The 18,031-nt window shown below is 39.2% G+C and overlaps 1 protein-coding gene across 1 annotated transcript in view; it reads right to left on the bottom strand.

The window, feature by feature from the left end:
- col7a1 (collagen, type VII, alpha 1) overlaps positions 1 to 18,031 on the bottom strand; it is a 63,996-nt gene that overhangs the window by 21,887 nt on the left and 24,078 nt on the right. The window contains exons 28-79 of the mRNA XM_016467048.1: positions 16,935 to 17,078; positions 16,639 to 16,814; positions 16,391 to 16,420; positions 16,244 to 16,270; positions 16,090 to 16,134; positions 15,848 to 15,949; positions 15,685 to 15,747; positions 14,198 to 14,233; positions 14,061 to 14,114; positions 13,842 to 13,913; positions 13,594 to 13,707; positions 12,773 to 12,799; positions 12,086 to 12,139; positions 11,851 to 11,922; positions 11,659 to 11,718; positions 11,539 to 11,574; positions 11,369 to 11,413; positions 11,121 to 11,156; positions 10,973 to 11,017; positions 10,785 to 10,820; positions 10,635 to 10,670; positions 10,506 to 10,541; positions 10,248 to 10,319; positions 9,930 to 9,989; positions 9,704 to 9,739; positions 9,500 to 9,580; positions 9,032 to 9,067; positions 8,903 to 8,947; positions 8,747 to 8,818; positions 8,211 to 8,255; positions 8,072 to 8,107; positions 7,922 to 7,963; positions 7,755 to 7,835; positions 7,642 to 7,677; positions 7,300 to 7,335; positions 4,596 to 4,676; positions 4,478 to 4,513; positions 4,286 to 4,357; positions 4,132 to 4,176; positions 3,397 to 3,432; positions 3,266 to 3,301; positions 2,442 to 2,546; positions 2,250 to 2,315; positions 2,032 to 2,067; positions 1,915 to 1,950; positions 1,761 to 1,799; positions 1,643 to 1,678; positions 1,426 to 1,548; positions 971 to 1,180; positions 833 to 868; positions 527 to 571; positions 292 to 405 (exon numbers count right to left, since the gene is read on the bottom strand). Coding sequence (XP_016322534.1) covers positions 292 to 405; positions 527 to 571; positions 833 to 868; positions 971 to 1,180; positions 1,426 to 1,548; positions 1,643 to 1,678; positions 1,761 to 1,799; positions 1,915 to 1,950; positions 2,032 to 2,067; positions 2,250 to 2,315; positions 2,442 to 2,546; positions 3,266 to 3,301; positions 3,397 to 3,432; positions 4,132 to 4,176; positions 4,286 to 4,357; positions 4,478 to 4,513; positions 4,596 to 4,676; positions 7,300 to 7,335; positions 7,642 to 7,677; positions 7,755 to 7,835; positions 7,922 to 7,963; positions 8,072 to 8,107; positions 8,211 to 8,255; positions 8,747 to 8,818; positions 8,903 to 8,947; positions 9,032 to 9,067; positions 9,500 to 9,580; positions 9,704 to 9,739; positions 9,930 to 9,989; positions 10,248 to 10,319; positions 10,506 to 10,541; positions 10,635 to 10,670; positions 10,785 to 10,820; positions 10,973 to 11,017; positions 11,121 to 11,156; positions 11,369 to 11,413; positions 11,539 to 11,574; positions 11,659 to 11,718; positions 11,851 to 11,922; positions 12,086 to 12,139; positions 12,773 to 12,799; positions 13,594 to 13,707; positions 13,842 to 13,913; positions 14,061 to 14,114; positions 14,198 to 14,233; positions 15,685 to 15,747; positions 15,848 to 15,949; positions 16,090 to 16,134; positions 16,244 to 16,270; positions 16,391 to 16,420; positions 16,639 to 16,814; positions 16,935 to 17,078 — 3,176 coding nt within the window. The remainder of the gene's footprint in view (positions 1 to 291; positions 406 to 526; positions 572 to 832; positions 869 to 970; positions 1,181 to 1,425; positions 1,549 to 1,642; positions 1,679 to 1,760; positions 1,800 to 1,914; positions 1,951 to 2,031; positions 2,068 to 2,249; positions 2,316 to 2,441; positions 2,547 to 3,265; positions 3,302 to 3,396; positions 3,433 to 4,131; positions 4,177 to 4,285; positions 4,358 to 4,477; positions 4,514 to 4,595; positions 4,677 to 7,299; positions 7,336 to 7,641; positions 7,678 to 7,754; positions 7,836 to 7,921; positions 7,964 to 8,071; positions 8,108 to 8,210; positions 8,256 to 8,746; positions 8,819 to 8,902; positions 8,948 to 9,031; positions 9,068 to 9,499; positions 9,581 to 9,703; positions 9,740 to 9,929; positions 9,990 to 10,247; positions 10,320 to 10,505; positions 10,542 to 10,634; positions 10,671 to 10,784; positions 10,821 to 10,972; positions 11,018 to 11,120; positions 11,157 to 11,368; positions 11,414 to 11,538; positions 11,575 to 11,658; positions 11,719 to 11,850; positions 11,923 to 12,085; positions 12,140 to 12,772; positions 12,800 to 13,593; positions 13,708 to 13,841; positions 13,914 to 14,060; positions 14,115 to 14,197; positions 14,234 to 15,684; positions 15,748 to 15,847; positions 15,950 to 16,089; positions 16,135 to 16,243; positions 16,271 to 16,390; positions 16,421 to 16,638; positions 16,815 to 16,934; positions 17,079 to 18,031) is intronic.

Genomic DNA, 18,031 nt, shown 5'->3' with positions numbered 1-18,031 from the left:
TCTTATCTCCACCAGTTCCAACTCTTCGTGTTTGCTGCATAAAAATACGGGTAGATTTTTGCTTTGGTCTGAACAAAAACAGCAGACTGGCTTTTTGAAAACGCACATTCATTCTCTGCCAGCAGGAGGCACTTTCAGAACTACAGAAATATAGCGGTTTCCACAGTAATCGCAGTACACAAAGCAGCAACACCTGACTTTGAAAGGTGTAGTGCTGTTTCCGTCCCCAAATTTAAGGAATTTAAGTATGTCTTTAAGAATTTTCTCTGATAAATGTTTCAGAACCCTCACCCTCTCTCCTGTAGGTCCAGGAGGTCCTACTGGACCAGCATCTCCTCTGATACCTTGGGGGCCTGGAAGACCCCTTGGACCAGGCAAACCACTCTGAGCAGAGACAGAATCCCCCTTAAAAACACACACACACACACACACACACACAAACACACACATGCTCAATATGTTAGTACACACAAAATTGACAAAATTCAATTAGTGCACTACAAATGTGAGCTTTATTTTGTTTTACCTTTGGTCCTGGAGGCCCCCCTAGGCCAGGCAATCCAGCCAGACCCTAAAAAAGAGAAGATTTATTCCATATGAAAACAAGAAAGTAGAGTTTGAACACACACCAAGCACCATATGCGAGCAAAATTCTGTCGTCGGAAATTACACTTTATACATACATTATGAAAGAAAATGCACCAGGAAAATAAATGTATTTATTTATTTATTTTTGCTGGAGCATTTTTTTAATTCAACTGCCATTAGCAATATAGGCAAGTTAATTTTGGATCTTGCGTGAGCATGCAAGAATTATAGTAATGGTACTTACAGCTGGCCCTCTGTCCCCTTTCTCCCCTTTTTCCCCCTGCAACAAAGACAATGTTTAATCTCATTTCTACAATAACTTTATATCAAGTGCTTTCTTTAATCAGCAGTAACAAAATACCAATGCTCTTCTTCTCTTTACCTTGTCCCCAGGTCTGCCAGCTTCTCCAAGTTCACCCGCACGTCCTGGTACTCCTGGTATTCCTGGTTTTCCAGGTTCACCTGCCTGTCCTGGTGGACCTTCTGGGCCTCTTTCTCCAATTGCCCTGCCTGGAGGACCCTGTGGGCCAGCAGGCCCTTTCTCACCCTGCTCTCCTTTCACACCTCGTTCACCCGGATAACCCCTTACACCCTGAATGCCAGTATGCAAGGAAGAGAGAACAAGGTTTAAAAAAGAAAGAAGGGGAGAGGATGACACAAGAAAGAAATATAGAGTTGATTGATGTTTTCTAACCAGAAATACGTTTCAGCACCATGGTCAGTGCCCAATGAGTTTTTGCATGATCTTCATTGCAAAAGGTACCATAACACACTACTCATCCAACTATTAAACTACCAGAGACCACTCTGTTGGACATATGCACGATTTTAACTCACATCTGCTCCTGGAGGGCCTCTAGGTCCGACATCTCCTTTTTCTCCCCTCTTTCCCTCCGTCAATTCACTCAACTTTGATACCAGATTGCTTCTGTCATCAACTAATAGTTTCAGTTCTCTGACCTGCAATGGAAAGTGTATGCAAAGAACAGGGGAGAGGGTGACATGTACATCTACATACACACTCTGTCAATCATTTTGATAAATTTCTCAGTACCTCAATGCCAAATTCTGACAAAGCTCTCTTCACATCCTATGACAAAACAGGGGGAAAACAACATTAGTCATCTTGCCAGCCATGCATGTGTGACTGTGTGCGTGAGCATTTTCCTTACCACTACAGTTCCTGGTCTGCCATCCTCTCCTGGATCACCCTGTCAATCGAAAGAGTTGAATTATTAGAGGCAGGTATGCTGAGAGAACTGCCTTATGTCAGCTCTGAGAGCAGTGAGTGACCACTAAAATACACATTCGTAAAAACACACTCACCACATCTCCTTTTAAGCCTGGCAGACCTCTCTCCCCCTACATAGGTCACATTATTATAACTTGCATCATGATGTATAACAGCAACATATTTACTTGCAAACACACAGACAAACTTACTCTTTGACCAGCTGCTCCTGGAACTCCAGGTACTCCCTGATTGATAAAAAGCAATGCATATGAAAGTCACAATTCATAGCTACACTCATTTTGTCTGAAAATTTTCACAACTTCGGAAGAAAATGTAGGAGTTGATTTTTTTCTAAAAAGCAAAAATACATAGTCTTTGTCAACTGACTTTTACTGCTGTAGAGATAGCAATGGTAGATGTTACTTACAGGGGCTCCTGGAGGGCCCTGGGGGCCTGGAATAGGTGTTGTTGGCTCCCCTTTAGCATACACCACCTGAGAAAATTAAAAAGATTGAGATATACAGCTGTTTGCATAAATTTAGCATCCTCCAGAATTCGCATGTGATTAATAGAGTAGCAGTCTACTTAAAATCAAACATATGCACAAACACAAACGCACAGGTCCTGGTGGTCCAACATTTCCAGGAACTCCAGGGGGTCCAATGGGACCTTGAAGGCCAATAGGTCCTGCAATGCCCTGATCACCTTTCAACCCATCTCGACCCTGAAGAGAGAGAAACAGAGAGGGAAATAAGAGAAATAACCATGATACAAATTAATTTCTTAATTAATGGGCATAAATTTGCACATCAAATAAACTCATCAGTGAAGAGTTTCTCCCATAAGGCTGCTGACTCATAATTACTGACTGCACTCAGCATCAAGCACAGGAAGAAGAGCATCCACACATTTAAAATTCATGTGAGAATGTGTGTATATGATTGAGAGTGTATTTCTATGATTGAAAACATCGATTTAACAACAAATCTGATTTGTGCTGATGGGAAAATTAGCTGTGCGAGACAGACAAATAGCAAAAAGCGAGTAAAAAGGGCAAAGAGACATAATGACATGGACTGAATCACAGAAAACAACAAAATCTGAGTACATTGAGTCATGTGGCCACAAATCGCAAGAAGAAAACAGCAGGAACAGAAAAGGAGTACAAAATGAAACATTATCAGGTGGCACTTAAAAACAAGAACAGCCTTTACAAACTTGTTACATGCTTACCTTTGATGCCACATAGCGAATGCGATCCACATAATGGTAATAATAACATTTTCCATAAAAGATGTCAGAGAAGCCTTAGTTAAAATGTACATTTTGAAAGTGTTACGTAGTGATAAGCGTATGATAAGCTGTATGGACTTGTCTTGTGTTGTGAAAGGCAGGAAGAGAGTGAGAACAGGATGATCAAGAAGATAAAGACAAGAGACTCACATCTCTTCCAGCGGGCCCCGACTCTCCTTTATCTCCCTGCAAATAAGACATAACCAGATTTGATCAGAGGCTAATTATCAAAAATTACAATGCAATAATACACAAGCTTTCAGCAATAGGTGTTATATTACCTTTCGACCGTCCTCTCCTGGCACACCATCCTCGCCCTGAAAAAGTTTGATAGAAAATGAGGCATTAAACACAGACATCTGGATGAGTGCGAGGCGCGTTTTCATAATTTCTGTAATGAAGACTTCCTGTAATCAGCTCTTCCTGTTTTGGTATGAGAACTCTTGTAATTTTGTGCGACTCATTCAAGCAGTAATTTCTCTTCTAAACGCTTCGTGCGACACGCAGCCTCGTATTACAGATATACGACGGGTGCCATCCAGCCCAATATAGCTCCTGCAATTACCACAGCTGGTTCAGGGCTGTGATCAGTAAATCAGAAGAAACTGCAGGACGAGCGCGTTTTGCGTAAGCTCAGCTAGCGGCATTATCTATCTGAGTCAGGTTAACCGAACATTAGTACACGGCTGACTGAAACTCCTCACATATTTTAACTATAAAGCATTTATTAGGCAGAGTTACCTCCCACTGAAAGCTCATTAGGCTGCTAAGAGGGTGATTTATTATCAGCAGGATGGTTTAATCGTCTCATTTATGGAGGACAAGGGCTGTTGTGTGGTTACTAAACTGCAATGAGAGTTTGCATGCTGCATTCTAGACTGAGCCTTGATAACAAAAGAAAAGCCTCAGGATTTAAGTGCTGGCTTGGAAATTAACACATGCTACTGATATACAGTATATCAACAAAGGTTTCTGAAAGGATGTTGGGTTTTCATTAAGATTACATCAGTACTTACAGGTTTTCCAGACAGTCCTGGTTTCCCATCCTCCCCTGCTTTACCCTGGAATAAAGCATAACATTATATTGATGTGATAACATGTGCTTATGCTCCAGTATGTGAATTTGTATGGATAAATGATTTCCATAGATTAAGCTGTGTTATTACTCACAGGTGTGCCATTAGCTCCTGGGGGCCCAGGTGGTCCTGGAGGCCCCTGAGGCCCTCTTAGTCCCGCCAAGCCCTAGGGAACAATTAAATGTTAAACAGATTAAAAACTGGACTGATTTGTTGCAGCAAACAGTGGCAACATCATAATGCAACAAACAAATTATTTGACATATGGAGAGACTGGAGTACTCACATCTCTTCCAGGATCCCCTTGTTTTCCTGGGTCACCCTACAAAACCAAAAACATTTACAGCAAGATTTAGATTGATTAGATTCTTTGAATATGAATGCAAGGACTTAAGTAATCTGACCCGTAATCCAGGAGTTCCAGGCGGCCCAGGTTTCCCATCCTGACTGGGTCGTCCATCCAAACCAGCCGCTCCTCTTTCTCCCTGCACACACATGCGCACATATACAGAAACAATCAATATTAACTAGTCTGTGACACACACATACACAAAAAACACTCAACATCACTGTCAAAAATCAGTTTCCATTTTCTCAGCATTGGGTCGTCACCAACTTAAATGAATAATAATGAGAATGGGTTGACTGACAGATCCAATCTTTGTCACTAATAACACCTTTCTGACAGCATCACACATATGCATGCAAAAAGCAGCAGTCATCAGCTTAAGTAATGTAATAAAATCAACGAAGAAACCTACACAATGATTATGAAAGGAACAGAGATCAAAAGGATAAATTAGATGAGGACTGGTACAAGTATACAAGGGTCAGATATAAACTAATTGGCTATACGTCTCTCTGACAGGAAGCAGAAAGCCACAACATCGTTTACAATATTCCTTGAGACATCACTGAGATCTTGTTTTCTCATTTCCTCCCACTACAAAACAAAGCCTTGTTTCAATTCTGTAGCACAAATGTTAAACAAAGATTAAACAGTCTCGCAGACAGCCAATAACAAATAATTGCAGCTCTGGTGAGACCTGCTATTTAAAACCCCAAGAGGTAAAACAAACCTGACATAATGAAGTGTGTCACAGCTTCTGCAGTATAGAGAGATCCATGACTAAGCGTTATATTTATACTTTACACTGATTACTGCAGCCAGTTGTACCATTTTAGCCATTTTTCAGCTGTCTACCGCTGTATGACACTCACTTTCAAAATATTGTCATTGCTGCACTCTAAAATAGAATGATTTTTGCAGGGTTGCTTACACCTGCTTTTGAAGAGATATTTAAGGAAGCTGCTTAATGTATAGATGCCTAAATCAAAAAGTAATTGACAGTACTTGGCACTTGCTTCTCATTAAAAAAGACTTACAATATACACTACTATTTAACTATTTTTTAAAGAAACTAATACTTTATTAATTAACTTTACTTTATTAATACTTTATTAGTATATATTGATCAAAAGTGACAGTAAAGATTTTGACATTGTCACAAAAAATCTTTCAAATAAATGCTGTTCTTCTGAATTTTCTATACATCAAAGAATCCTGAAAAATGTATTAGTTTACAGAACAATATTGTCAGACTCTGTTCCATGTTTTGTGTGTGTCCTGCTCCCCATGTGCCTTCCCATGCCCTTATTTGGTTTCCTTGGTGGTAATAAAGTCCTGTTAAAAGTATTCTCCAGCGTCTCCTCGTTCCTCGTGTGTGTGCATTGTGACAAATATGAAGCAGCACAACTGTTTTCAACATTGATCATAATAAGGCACCAAGAACTTGTAACACTCCAAATAGAAAGGAAAAATTTAAATCGCATCATATGACCCCTTTAAACACCATATGTCAGGGATTCATCACAGTCACTTCAGTCACCATCCAGAATAATTACCCGATCACAGTCACCTGAGTTCTGATCACCCGCACCTGCTGTCACCAATCAAGCCACACTACAAATACACACACAGCACAATCACTCACTGTCCGGTCTACCGTTCACTCCTACGAACTGCTCTGGACTCTCTCTGCCAAATTCTCCTAGAACGAATTACCTGCTGTTCCTCCCGCGATCCTCCAACGACTCCTTGGAAACTGTTCCACGATCTCCAACGTAACCGGCATCCGATCCTCACCATCAGAACTCAGATAAGCACCCTGGAACCATTCACTGTGTTGACACTCACCTGCCTTTAACTCACCTATTCCAGTCATCCCCTTACCCAGTCAATAAACCATCCTGATTTGCACTTACCTGTTGTGTCTGGCCTTGCTTTGTGACACCATATCAGCATATTAGATTTAGTATATTATATACATATACAAATACAAAGATTGTAAGCCCAGTTTCATTATTTAGAAGCTTTTGGGTAAATATTTTGCTCAACGGTGATTAAGCTAGATACTGATCATAGTTATTAGAGCTAGGAAAAAAATCATTCCCAGAAAACTTTCAATGAACAAATAATAAAAATGAACAATAATCATAATAAGCATTTTAATTTAGTTTTTTTTCTGTTTATTTTGTCTTTCTGTAAAACAAGTGTTGTAAAAACAAATATGCCACACTCAAATTAAACTTTCAGAAACATGACATTAAAAAAACATTTCATGTATCCATCTGGAGCTGGAGGAACAACAGCCTGTTCACATCTGTCAATTCTAACAGAGAACCCTTAAGCAACCCAAAGCTTCCACATATGTCGGAAAGGCTCTAGGTCTAATGCATGATTTATTTCAAATGATCTGGGGCTAAAAGGCACTGTTGAAAAATGTATGCATCAAATATTGTTTAGTAATCGTATCATGATTCCCTGAATCAAAATTTAATCGAATTGTGAGGTGCCGAAAGAATACCACCCAAATATAAAACTGATTCTTCAGCCTTTGCATTAAGTAGTGCAGTTCCTTAATCTTTAGGCTAATACAACTTCCTGTCAGAATCTGTCACTCAAACAAAGCTGATTTTTAACAATGTTTTTAAAAATGTTTGTTGTGCTAAATATGTTTTGTATTTCATGTCTTGTGGTCATGTTAATGGGCTCAAAAAAATTTTGTGTGACGCTCCACAGTAAGCCAAGAAAACTGGCTCTCTTACCTTGTCTCCTGGACTGCCCCTATCGCCTTGGTCACCCTAGAAAAAAAAACAGAGAGCAGAATGAGATGTACAATCTGCTATTAAAAATAATGACTCCTGGTGTGGTACTACAGTGGAGAATTCATGAGAAATCAGTCATCTGAATGTTTAGAATGAAATGAATTCAGTTTTATAATATGGTTGCCACTGTCCTAAATAACTGTGTTTGAATGGGATTAAGTATATCACTACATTTATAGTCAGTGTGTTTGCGGCCATAGAGAAAGACACAAACCGATACACATACAGATCAAAGAAATGTCTAAATAGTTAAACGGCACAAAAGCAGTAGGAGGTTCTTACTCTGGCTCCTGATAGCCCACGCGGCCCCTCAGGACCCTAAAAAACAAATAGGTTGAGATACAAATCACATTACTCCCAGTTACACATACTGTCTGATCACCATATGGACTTACGCTTGGTCCTGGTGGGCCTGAAGCTCCTGGTTCACCCTTTGGACCCTTAGCCCCGTGCTCCCCTGGGTCACCTGCCTCTCCCTGGTGTTAAAACAAGGGTATCATAATAACAAAACCAGAATATGCATGATAGACGGAATTTAAACACAATGAACATTTTACTGTACCTTTTCTCCTCTGTCACCTTTCAGTTGTTTCTCTCCAGATGTCTAAGAGAATGAACAAATTCAAAAGAGTTAAAAAACAACAGGTTATTTAAATAAACAGGTGGTGTAGAAAAAAAAGTACAGTGAGACAATAATGACTTAAAAACATACCACATCACCAGGTGGCCCAGGGGGACCTTGTATTCCCTGTAATGACCCAAAATAAAGATAGTTAGATGACAATTTCAGTGCTTGTGTGGAGGTCCAAACATGAGTGAATGTGTTGAGTGAGAAGTTTCTGATATTTCACCTGTTCTCCCTTTAGTCCTCTTGGTCCGGTGGGACCTGGGGTACCCTGCACAGAGCAAAGCACTGATCATATGACTAGACAAAAATAACTCAATCTAAACCAATAGTCCTAAATACCTTGCAGCGTTGATCCAGTGTTGTTTTATTTAAAGGCAAGGTGGGTTTTTTTAACTACATGGTTGTGTTATCCAATAAATTCATTATCCAAAAAAAACATTAGTTTTGGGGTTATGGGCCTGGATTTCAATATGTTGAGCTCTTAAGATTGCAGGTCGTTATATACAAGGAACCATATATAATTTCATAGCAACTACAAATAAAGGATGTAAAAAGAAATTATATTTGCTGACAAAATGGGGATCTAAATATTCCTGTTTCACTATTAATCTATTGTAATATCTATTCTATTGATAGTCATATTCCTTGTGCTTTAATGTTGTACCTTGTATTAACATAATTTCATTTAGTTCTTTCATAATTTCTTTCATTCAAAATTCTGCTGAAATACATTTAGGTAGCTAAATTTAGGTAGCTTACATTTCTTCCATCTTCCCCTGGATCACCCGTGTCTCCTTTTAGCCCAGGTTGACCTAGTTGACCTGGCAGTCCCTAGAATATTAAAACACCACTGTTAGGATGTAGCTGGAATAGCACAATGATTCGCAGCATCAGATAACAAATCTGTGTACTCACTCTTAGACCTCTCTCCCCTGGTTTACCAGCCAACCCTGATTCTCCCTTAGAGACAAGAGAAACAGAGCAAAATTACATACAAAACACAAACATTATCACAAATACAGGAATGATGAAAAAAAACCTCACTGGAATGCCATCCTCTCCTTTGTCTCCGTTTAGTCCCTACAGAAACAAAATAACAGATCAGACTTCCTGACAATAGTTACTGTATCTTAGCTATGTTAATTATTCACTAAAATAATTACAATGTCATGAATGATGTACAAATACAGTAGCTTTAAGCAAGTGTGGAGCAGAATCTGAAGACAAGGATTACCTTGACTACTTGTTACTTCAGTAAGAAAGAAAGATGTTAGAAGAAAAACAAGAAAGAGTTAAATGTTTTTAAAAAAGCACTGAATAAATCTCATTACCAAAGCAGATTATTTATAAGGCTAAAGTAGAAAGAGCTAACTTTCAAAACACCTGATATGTTAAGGGTGACACACTTACGCCTAACAAAAATGTTAGTTGATGAGCATTAGTTGCAGATGAAGTTGTTAGAAGCAGCTTTTAGTAGTTTTAGTTCATGTACAAATGGGTGCAGACTCTCACATCCTTCCCTCTGGGGCCCATGGGCCCCTGTGGACCAGGACTTCCTGCCTCCCCTCTCTCCCCCGGGTCACCTTGACTGCCCTAGAGTCACACAGAGAAAAGACAGGGTGCAATGTATGACAACTTATTCAGGCTAATGCTGACTCATTTGCATGAACATATGCTCTGGAGTCACTGGAGTGAGAGAGAAAGTTTTTACTTTACCTTCAAACCAGGTTTTCCAGACAATCCAGTGAGACCCTTTTTAAATAAATAAGCAGTATGTTAAATATTATGATTTATACAACAGCAGCTGATTCTGTATTTCAATTATGTAAATCCAAAGCCTAAAACTGAAGCTTTACCTTAATACTTCTACTGCCTTATAAACTCTGGCATTTTCATCTGGAAATGCAAATCTAGTTTATATAGTGTATGAAGACAAACTTACCCGATCACCCTGGTCCCCTTTAGGTCCAGGTTGGCCAGGCTGTCCTGCTCCAGGGGCACCCTGTGGGATAGATTAGAAAGTTCCAATCATACGGTTTCACAATTTCAGATGTACCTTGAAATCAATCTTATAAATTATTTTAAAAATTCTGCATAATAATAATAATAATAATAAAAGCTTTTATTTCACAAGTATGTGTGATAAACTTGTAAACTCAATGTGAAAGTGTAAGTGTAATTTCTATTTTAAAATGTCCTCACTATCACATCCAGTCAGACATTTCCCAGAGGAACACCTTCATTCATTCACAAAACTCACCCTTTCCCCTTTTTGTCCTGCATCTCCTTCAATACCTTTACCGCCATCAGGACCTGGGAGGCCCCTTTCACCCTATAAGAAGAAAAGGAAGAGTTAAAATAGATGAAGTTTTGAATGGAACTTCAACAGTAAAAATCAGATTTGAGTGGGTTTGTACCATTTGAATGTTAATATAAAAAAGGACTTAACATAAGAATAAAACAGAAATACTGTTATCTGACATAGACAGAGTCTCCGCATTGTTCTCAAAAGTCATACCCGCTCTCCTTTCTTCCCAAATGAACCTTGACAGTCCTAAAAAAGCCACAGGGAAAAATGTCAAGAGGACCATTACAAATGAAATGAAATGTTCATATGAATTTAAAAACATTACTATTCTGGTCTTACACAGCTTCCTGGTTGCCCTTTTCCACCCTCAGCACCCTTAAAGCAGACAGCAACACATAAATAAATAAATTAATTAATGAATTAATAAAATTACAGTACAAGTACAAAATAAAGTAGATATCTGAGAATAATGCTGAAATCTTAACTTACCTTTTCTCCAGGAAGGCCACTACTCCCTGGAAATCCCTGAAGGCACATATAAATAATTTACAGCATGCATGTACAGTGTTGTCACACGTCGATTAACCGGTGGGAAAATGTCCTCACTGTCACAACCCTAGTACACTCATGCATTTTCACATGTCTTGTGACTTATCATGGCTTGTGCAGCCACTCACCCTCAGTCCTTGAGGTCCAGGGTGGCCTGCTGAACCTTTATCTCCCTAGCATACAAACAAAACCAGACACAACCAAGCACAGCATAACCCACAGCTCTCTAATAAGAATATACATCAATGCTTTATGTACTGTAGCTTAAGGGCTCACCTTGTCTCCTGCTGGACCTGAAAGGCCTCTGTCTCCCTAAAAAACATCAGAATTATCAGACGATATCAAAATGAAATCAAACTCATTTAAATAGCAACATTTTTGTAAAATCATTGTTAAAAACTGCTTAAACACCTTAAAATGCTTCGAAATAAGCCTGGGGAACACTAAAGAGCACAAGGGATATAGTACAAATCTAGAAACATTTATAAAGAGAGGCTTCCGATCATGCATAGACAAATAGTCACCTTGGCTCCATCTGAACCAGGTGGTCCAGTCTGTCCTCGATCACCCTGAAAAAACAATAAACAACAAAACTTCATCAACTGATTCATAGATTATGCATTCAGAAAGTGTGTTCATTGTACCTTGATGACACAAGCCACAATAAAGTCATGCACTGACTTCTGTTTTTTACCTTACTTCCAATTTCACCAGCAGGTCCTCGGGGACCCTGAAACAAAAATCCACGAATTAAAGAAAAATGAGGAGGAATGTTAGAGCAACCATGAAATATATTAGTGAAAGCATTTCATACCCGATCACCAGGGTCTCCGGTGTTTCCTTGGGGGCCTGGTTTACCCTCAATACTCTCACCCTGCAACACAATCACACAAACAGGCCAGGTCAAGGAAATACATTCATGGACAAGCAATGCACACATTTTACAAAACACAAACAAAAAATAGCTTACGAGCAATGTAAAAAAAATAATGGCAGAAAAACATACAGATTCTCCTTTGGCTCCTTTTTGTCCAGTCAGTCCTCGTGGGCCCTGAGAACCAGGCGATCCAGGACTTCCCTGAAAATACACACAAATACCATTCGGTGCATGTGATAAAAACTCAAAAACACACACTGAAGTACACATGACCAATTTACAGCAGCACTCACACAGAAACACAGATACACACGTTAACATCCATTTACACTGTCACTTTGGCATGAATAATGGAGACACTCACAGGTTCACCGGCATCTCCTTTAGCAGCTACCCCACTACCCACTCCGGGAGGACCCTGTTAATCAGAATAAGACAGAAGAACACATTTACGTTCAAGAAATGTGACTGATTGTCTTTACACATTGTATTAGTATGCCATTAGAGAGTTCTCGTGGTGCATTAGATTACTTTGCCCTTGCTGAATCCTTAAACAACAAGGGACGTTTTAATGAAATGTTAGAGTACTTGCTTCTCCACATCAAGAAATAATGGATTATTGCTTTTAAATTCCCTAGAAATGCATACAAAAATAATTTCATTTATATGAGTAGTGAGTGGTGGACTTCTGAAATTAGACATTTTCTTTTTTTATCAGTGTAAATTTACGTTCCATCTGATTACATGGATTCTAGGTTAAAGGTATATAAAAAGACCATGTACCTTACACTTGGGACTATCAACATGCAATCAATACAATATTTCTGCACGTTTACTAACATATGCTGACAAATAGACAAAAAATGTGCTTCATATGGTTACATCTAAAGTAACTGATTCTATTAAAATATAGTAGTTTATACACCATTTGATGTCTTATTTTATAATATTTGTTCTGTTTTATTGTTATACTAGCAATTATTTTCTCTCTCTCTTTTTTTTGGAGAAGGCTTCCCTGGTTTATTTTGAAGAAGAATTTATATCAACTCACCCTCTCACCAGGGCTGCCTTTTTCACCCTGCAGGAAAGTTAAATGAAACACAAAAACAGACAGGTACATGATTGGCTGAAGGTATACGTGAAACTTCAAACAGTGAAAACAATTAATAATATTGCATAACAATATCGATCTAGATAAAAATGCCAGTGGCACTTTCACATATTTTCATAGCTGGGTTAAAATAAGAAAACAAACATGGCGGTGAGATTATCTCTGTGTACTGATAGATATTTGGTTAATTTAACTGCTGTGCAGATGTTTTACTGTAGATCGATCATTTTTATTTTGACCTCTAACCTCACACAATGCCTAAAGAAAGGTGAGTGAGCTCATGAATACATATATAGATAAGTGTTGTGTTCTTCAACTTGGCCATTAAGACCCTCAATATGCCCAAAGTCCATAATGGCATGAGTTCACAGCAAACTAATCATCACTCAAACAGGGCCAGGGACAGGGGCATGCATACTGCACATTTAGAGACACCTTTAGCAGAAAAGGCAATGGAGGATGGCACAAGATTATTAGGGAAATGATTCCCTTAGAATTTTTAACTTGTGTTACTCACATGTCTACTGAAGTTTGGACTACATACCTGGATTTTATTGATGTCTCTTTAAGTAATATTTTGAGTTTTGGTACGTTATAAGGCACGTGTTTTTTTTTCTTCTCCTTTTCTTTTACCTTTTTTTCACTAGCATTGTAAAAGATGGACATTGTCTGTTGGTTGGTTTGGTTATGTTTATGTTATAAGTGGTTGAAATGTTGATAAAAAAGATGCAATAAAAAAAGGAAAGGTCATGGAGTTTGACCTTAATAGAAAGTCCAGCAGTGCCTGGCAACCCAGGGCGACCATCCTGTCCGGACAGACCTCGTGCACCTGGCTCTCCCTTCGCCCCATCCACACCTGGACGACTAGGAGTGCCCTAAAAGGAAAGAAAGACATAAAATAGGCAATGTAATAATCCTGTTGTTTACTTGATGACATGAAGAACTTGTACATGTATATGCTTCTTTCTTGTCATTGTGCAGGTGAGAGTGATTTTCTTGTGTTTCTTACAGGGATCCCTGGGATTCCTGGCTCTCCTTTACGGCCCGGTAAACCTCCTCCAAAAGCAGATCCAGGTTCCCCCTGTAGCAAGTAGTAAAAACATATAATTTCTTGAACCAAACAATTGAAGCTCTTGCTGTAAATGCTGTAAAAGTGAATGAATAAATTAAATGCTAAATCAAGGGGTAGAGTAGAGCAGTTAAAGATTAATTTTAATATCACTCTTACCCTTTCACCTTTCTCTCCCTTTAATCCATGAGGGCCTGAAATGCCTGGTTCTCCCTGTAAAACAAAACAGACAAAACATTTAATAAGTGTTTGTGTATGTTTGTCTACACATGTACAGTATGTTAATGAGTACTCACAGGGTCTCCTGTCACACCTGGTAATCCCTGAATGCCCTGAATGAAACAACAGAATGACATCAGATAATTAACCCATGTTATAAATCAATTCATGAGATCTTTTTAGCTTTAATATTTTAAGTGGTACTGCACTAAAGAGGATTAAATTAAGAGATTAATTAAGAGATAAATTAAGAGATTAAGAGTTTTTAGCATGCATCCAGACCTGGGAATGTATTTATCAAGCTTCTCAAAGTGCCATTTTAGTCTTAAAGGGGTCATATGATGCGATTTCAATTTTTCCTTTTTCTTTGGAGTGTTACAAGCTCTTGGTGCATAAAGAAGATCTGTAAAAAGTTAAGAGTCAACCACGCCCTCCTAAAACGGCTCGTTCTAACACGCCCCCACATGTCTACGTCACCATGTGGGAATATTTGCATAACACCACCCAAATGTTCACCCAAAGAAAGACGAAGTAACTTTTATTCTCGCTGTAGTATCGTTGTTGCCGCCTGCACCATGTAAATGCCTCATTTATAATGGGTTTAAATGTTTTTGTCTCGTCGCTTCGGCTGGGACAGGGCATCACAGTATGGAGGTATACATCTTCAAACAGAAACGAGCAAAGAATATTTACATTACCAAAGAACATCATAACTGACTTCAGTCTAGCGCGAGTATTATGCTCTTTAAAAACACTCCCGACTCCCGTTATAATCAGTGAAGCTATACCTACAATGTATCATGAATAAATCTCTTAGCCCTTATTTACACTGCACACGTCTGCAGTGCGTTACCTCTCCGACACGGCCACCGGAGCTGATCACGGCTACTCACCAGCCACACCGTGGCAAGTTTCTGAAGCGGCTCTCTGCGCTGCATCACTAAAGATAGGCGCCTATATTTTTGACGGATAATAGTAATATAATAAGCGTCTTGCTGTCGTCAAAGAAATCAGCAACAGGCGATATCTCTGACTATCGTCGATACACGATATCGTCTACCAGCACAACCCTAAATTGAAGGTTGTGATGACGATTCGTTTCCTTACCATAATGTATTCTCTTGAAAACTCTTTATTGTCAAATGTGTGTTGAATGTAAACTCCTATTAGGAATTTAACCATTCAATGTGAATTTATCTGAGAATATTCTTAAATAAGGAAATCTATTCAGTGATTGGTCCATGCGTATTTCGTCATCCAAAATCCCGTTGTGGATCCCAAAAGTGTCGGGAGTCAACTCTAAGACTGACACTTAAGATTTAGTCCTACACTTCGCTTAAATTACGACTGAGATGTTTGATAACTAACTTTTAAGCGCAGCTTTGAGCCAAGAAGTTTTTTACACTTAAGTCAATTCTTAGCAGCGTTCTTGAGAGTAATTCTTAGAGGCTTGATAAATACGGGCCCTGATTATTATGCTATGTATATGGATGTGCATACAGTATATCCAAATACCTGTTTTAACAGTACCATTTAATACAATTACTCATGATTTCATTCTTACTGGTAATCCAACTGCACCAGGACGACCTGGAACACCTGGACTGCCATCCAGTCCTGGGAAACCCTGAAAAAGATGGAGGGAAACAAATAGAGAAAGAGAGAGCATATCAACACTTGTGATCTGTGTGCATATATGTGTGTATTCATATTTAAGTGCCACTTACTCTCTCGCCTTTCTCTCCTCTCACTCCCAGACCACTGCCTGGTTGACCTGGTGGCCCCTCTGGTCCTCTGAGGCCCTCACGACCGGGTAAACCATCACGACCCTATTTAAAAACACACACACACACACAATCAGACAGACATTTACTTGAGGATATAAAAAACAACGTTTCTAAGCAATAATTAATGAATCCCACAGTTTAGATGAACAAACAGAGCTAAATGTGCATGCAGATTAACTTACAGACTCGCCTTTCCTTCCATCCACTCCATCTCTGCCCCTCTCACCCTATATACACACAAAAGACAAGATGCATAAACATTTCACCAGAAAATTACAGCAATTATCAACTCCAACAAGCCAACTTGGAGTTATTATATACAACAACAATTATTACCTTCTGACCCGGTTCCCCTTTAGCACCCTGCAACAAAGACACAGGTCAATCTCTTGTGAGGTGCATGTAGATGTACAAATGTAAACACAAATATGTACTTATGTCTTGGTGTTTCTGTATGTGTTAGTCTTTTAAGTACGCACTTACTTGTGGACACTGTACGGTACAAGGCCCTGGCTAAAAGGAAACAACAAATCAAAATCAGTCTTTACTGCACCTAGTCTTCTCTTCTTATCAATAAAGACTATCAATAAGGTTTGAAACCACCATAATATAAAAAAACCTTCTGCTGTATCATGACTCTGGTGAGCTCGACAGGCAAAGCAAGCATCATAATAAAAAAAAAAATGATGACACGACATTTATGACAGCTAGATGGATGGATTTTATCTGACCGTGACACTAGTCCCGCGTGCAAGGCCACAGAGGAGGTCTGCCAGGTCAGGGTGGAGACCAGAGAGCTGATTTGCGTCTTGAGCATAGAGCAGATTCTGAGTGCTGCCATCTGTCACTGCCGAACGCAGCTCTCTAGAGTCTGCACGTCCAATTCCTACCGCCAACACTGTCACACCTGAGGGACAGAGTTATTACAGTGCTAACTCACTCTTATGGACATGGGACAGAGCAGCCGGGATGGTTTGCTCTGTTTGTGTGTACATTAATGTGCTGGGGCTGATTTTGTGTGGCTTACCATCAGCTCTAACAGCAGCAGCGGGCTGGCTAAGATCATCGGTTGACTTCTCGTCTGCGATAATAACAACCACCCCGGGAACACTATACCTCCGACCTGCTGGTGCGCTCAGCAAAAACTGACGTGCGTATGTCATTGCCTGGCCTACACATAAAAGCAGAAAATATTAGCACACTCACATTCATATAATAATGTCACCTGAATGTCAAATATATACAGTACATGCTTGCAATTGTTGCAAATAAAACTTAAATATATATATATTAAAAATTGTAAAGGTTTCATATGTATTTTATTGCACTGCTTTTAAGTTTGGATGGATTTAATATTAAGAAATTATTGCACTACTGTTACATGTTCTCTGTGCCTTGTCTGGACTTTTATGTTGAAGTACTTCCTGTGCCTTTTTTTGTAGTCTGTTTGTAGTCCATTTGTGTATTGGTTCCCCGTGATTAGGTTTCCCAGATGTTTCCCCATTTACCACGCCCCTTGTTTTCTTGTTAGCTTGTTCTCCTGTGTATAAATAGCCCTTGCGTTTCACTTGTGCTTGGTCAGTTGTTGAATGTTATTATGCCGTTGTCTGCCTGTGTTTTGGTTCTCTGTTTCCCAGTGTTTCCTGTTCTTTGTTCACTTGGTCTTTTTATTAAAGGGGTCATATGATGCAATTTCAAGTTTTCCTTTCTCTTTGGAGTGTTACAAGCTGTTCGTGCATAGATAAGATCCATAAAGTTGCAAAGGCTAAAGTCTCAAACCCAAAGAGATATTCTGTTGTTTGTCATTTCTCCGATCACAAATGCAGACATGGTTTTATGTTTACGCGGCGCAATACACAACACAACGCGAAAAAAGACAGTATAAAATACACCAAATAATGTTCTTTTTAGCAACGTCATATGACCCCTTTAAACCACCTGCACTTAGATCCACAACTCAGCCTGTTTCCTTCAGCCTCCACATATAACAACTACAGTAAGTAGGTCCGTAAGGGTACTAAAAATTAGTGGTCGACCGATATGTGTTTTTTGACAGTCGATGCCAATATCTTGGAAAGCAGGGTGGCCGATGGCCGATATAAAGCCGATATAATTTTACTTATT

The sequence above is a fragment of the Sinocyclocheilus anshuiensis genome, unplaced genomic scaffold (assembly GCF_001515605.1).
Source record: "Sinocyclocheilus anshuiensis isolate Anshui unplaced genomic scaffold, SAMN03320099.WGS_v1.1 scaffold44, whole genome shotgun sequence".
NCBI classification, from domain to species: Eukaryota; Metazoa; Chordata; class Actinopteri; order Cypriniformes; family Cyprinidae; genus Sinocyclocheilus; species Sinocyclocheilus anshuiensis.
This window is presented reverse-complemented; position numbering and strand designations above follow the sequence as displayed.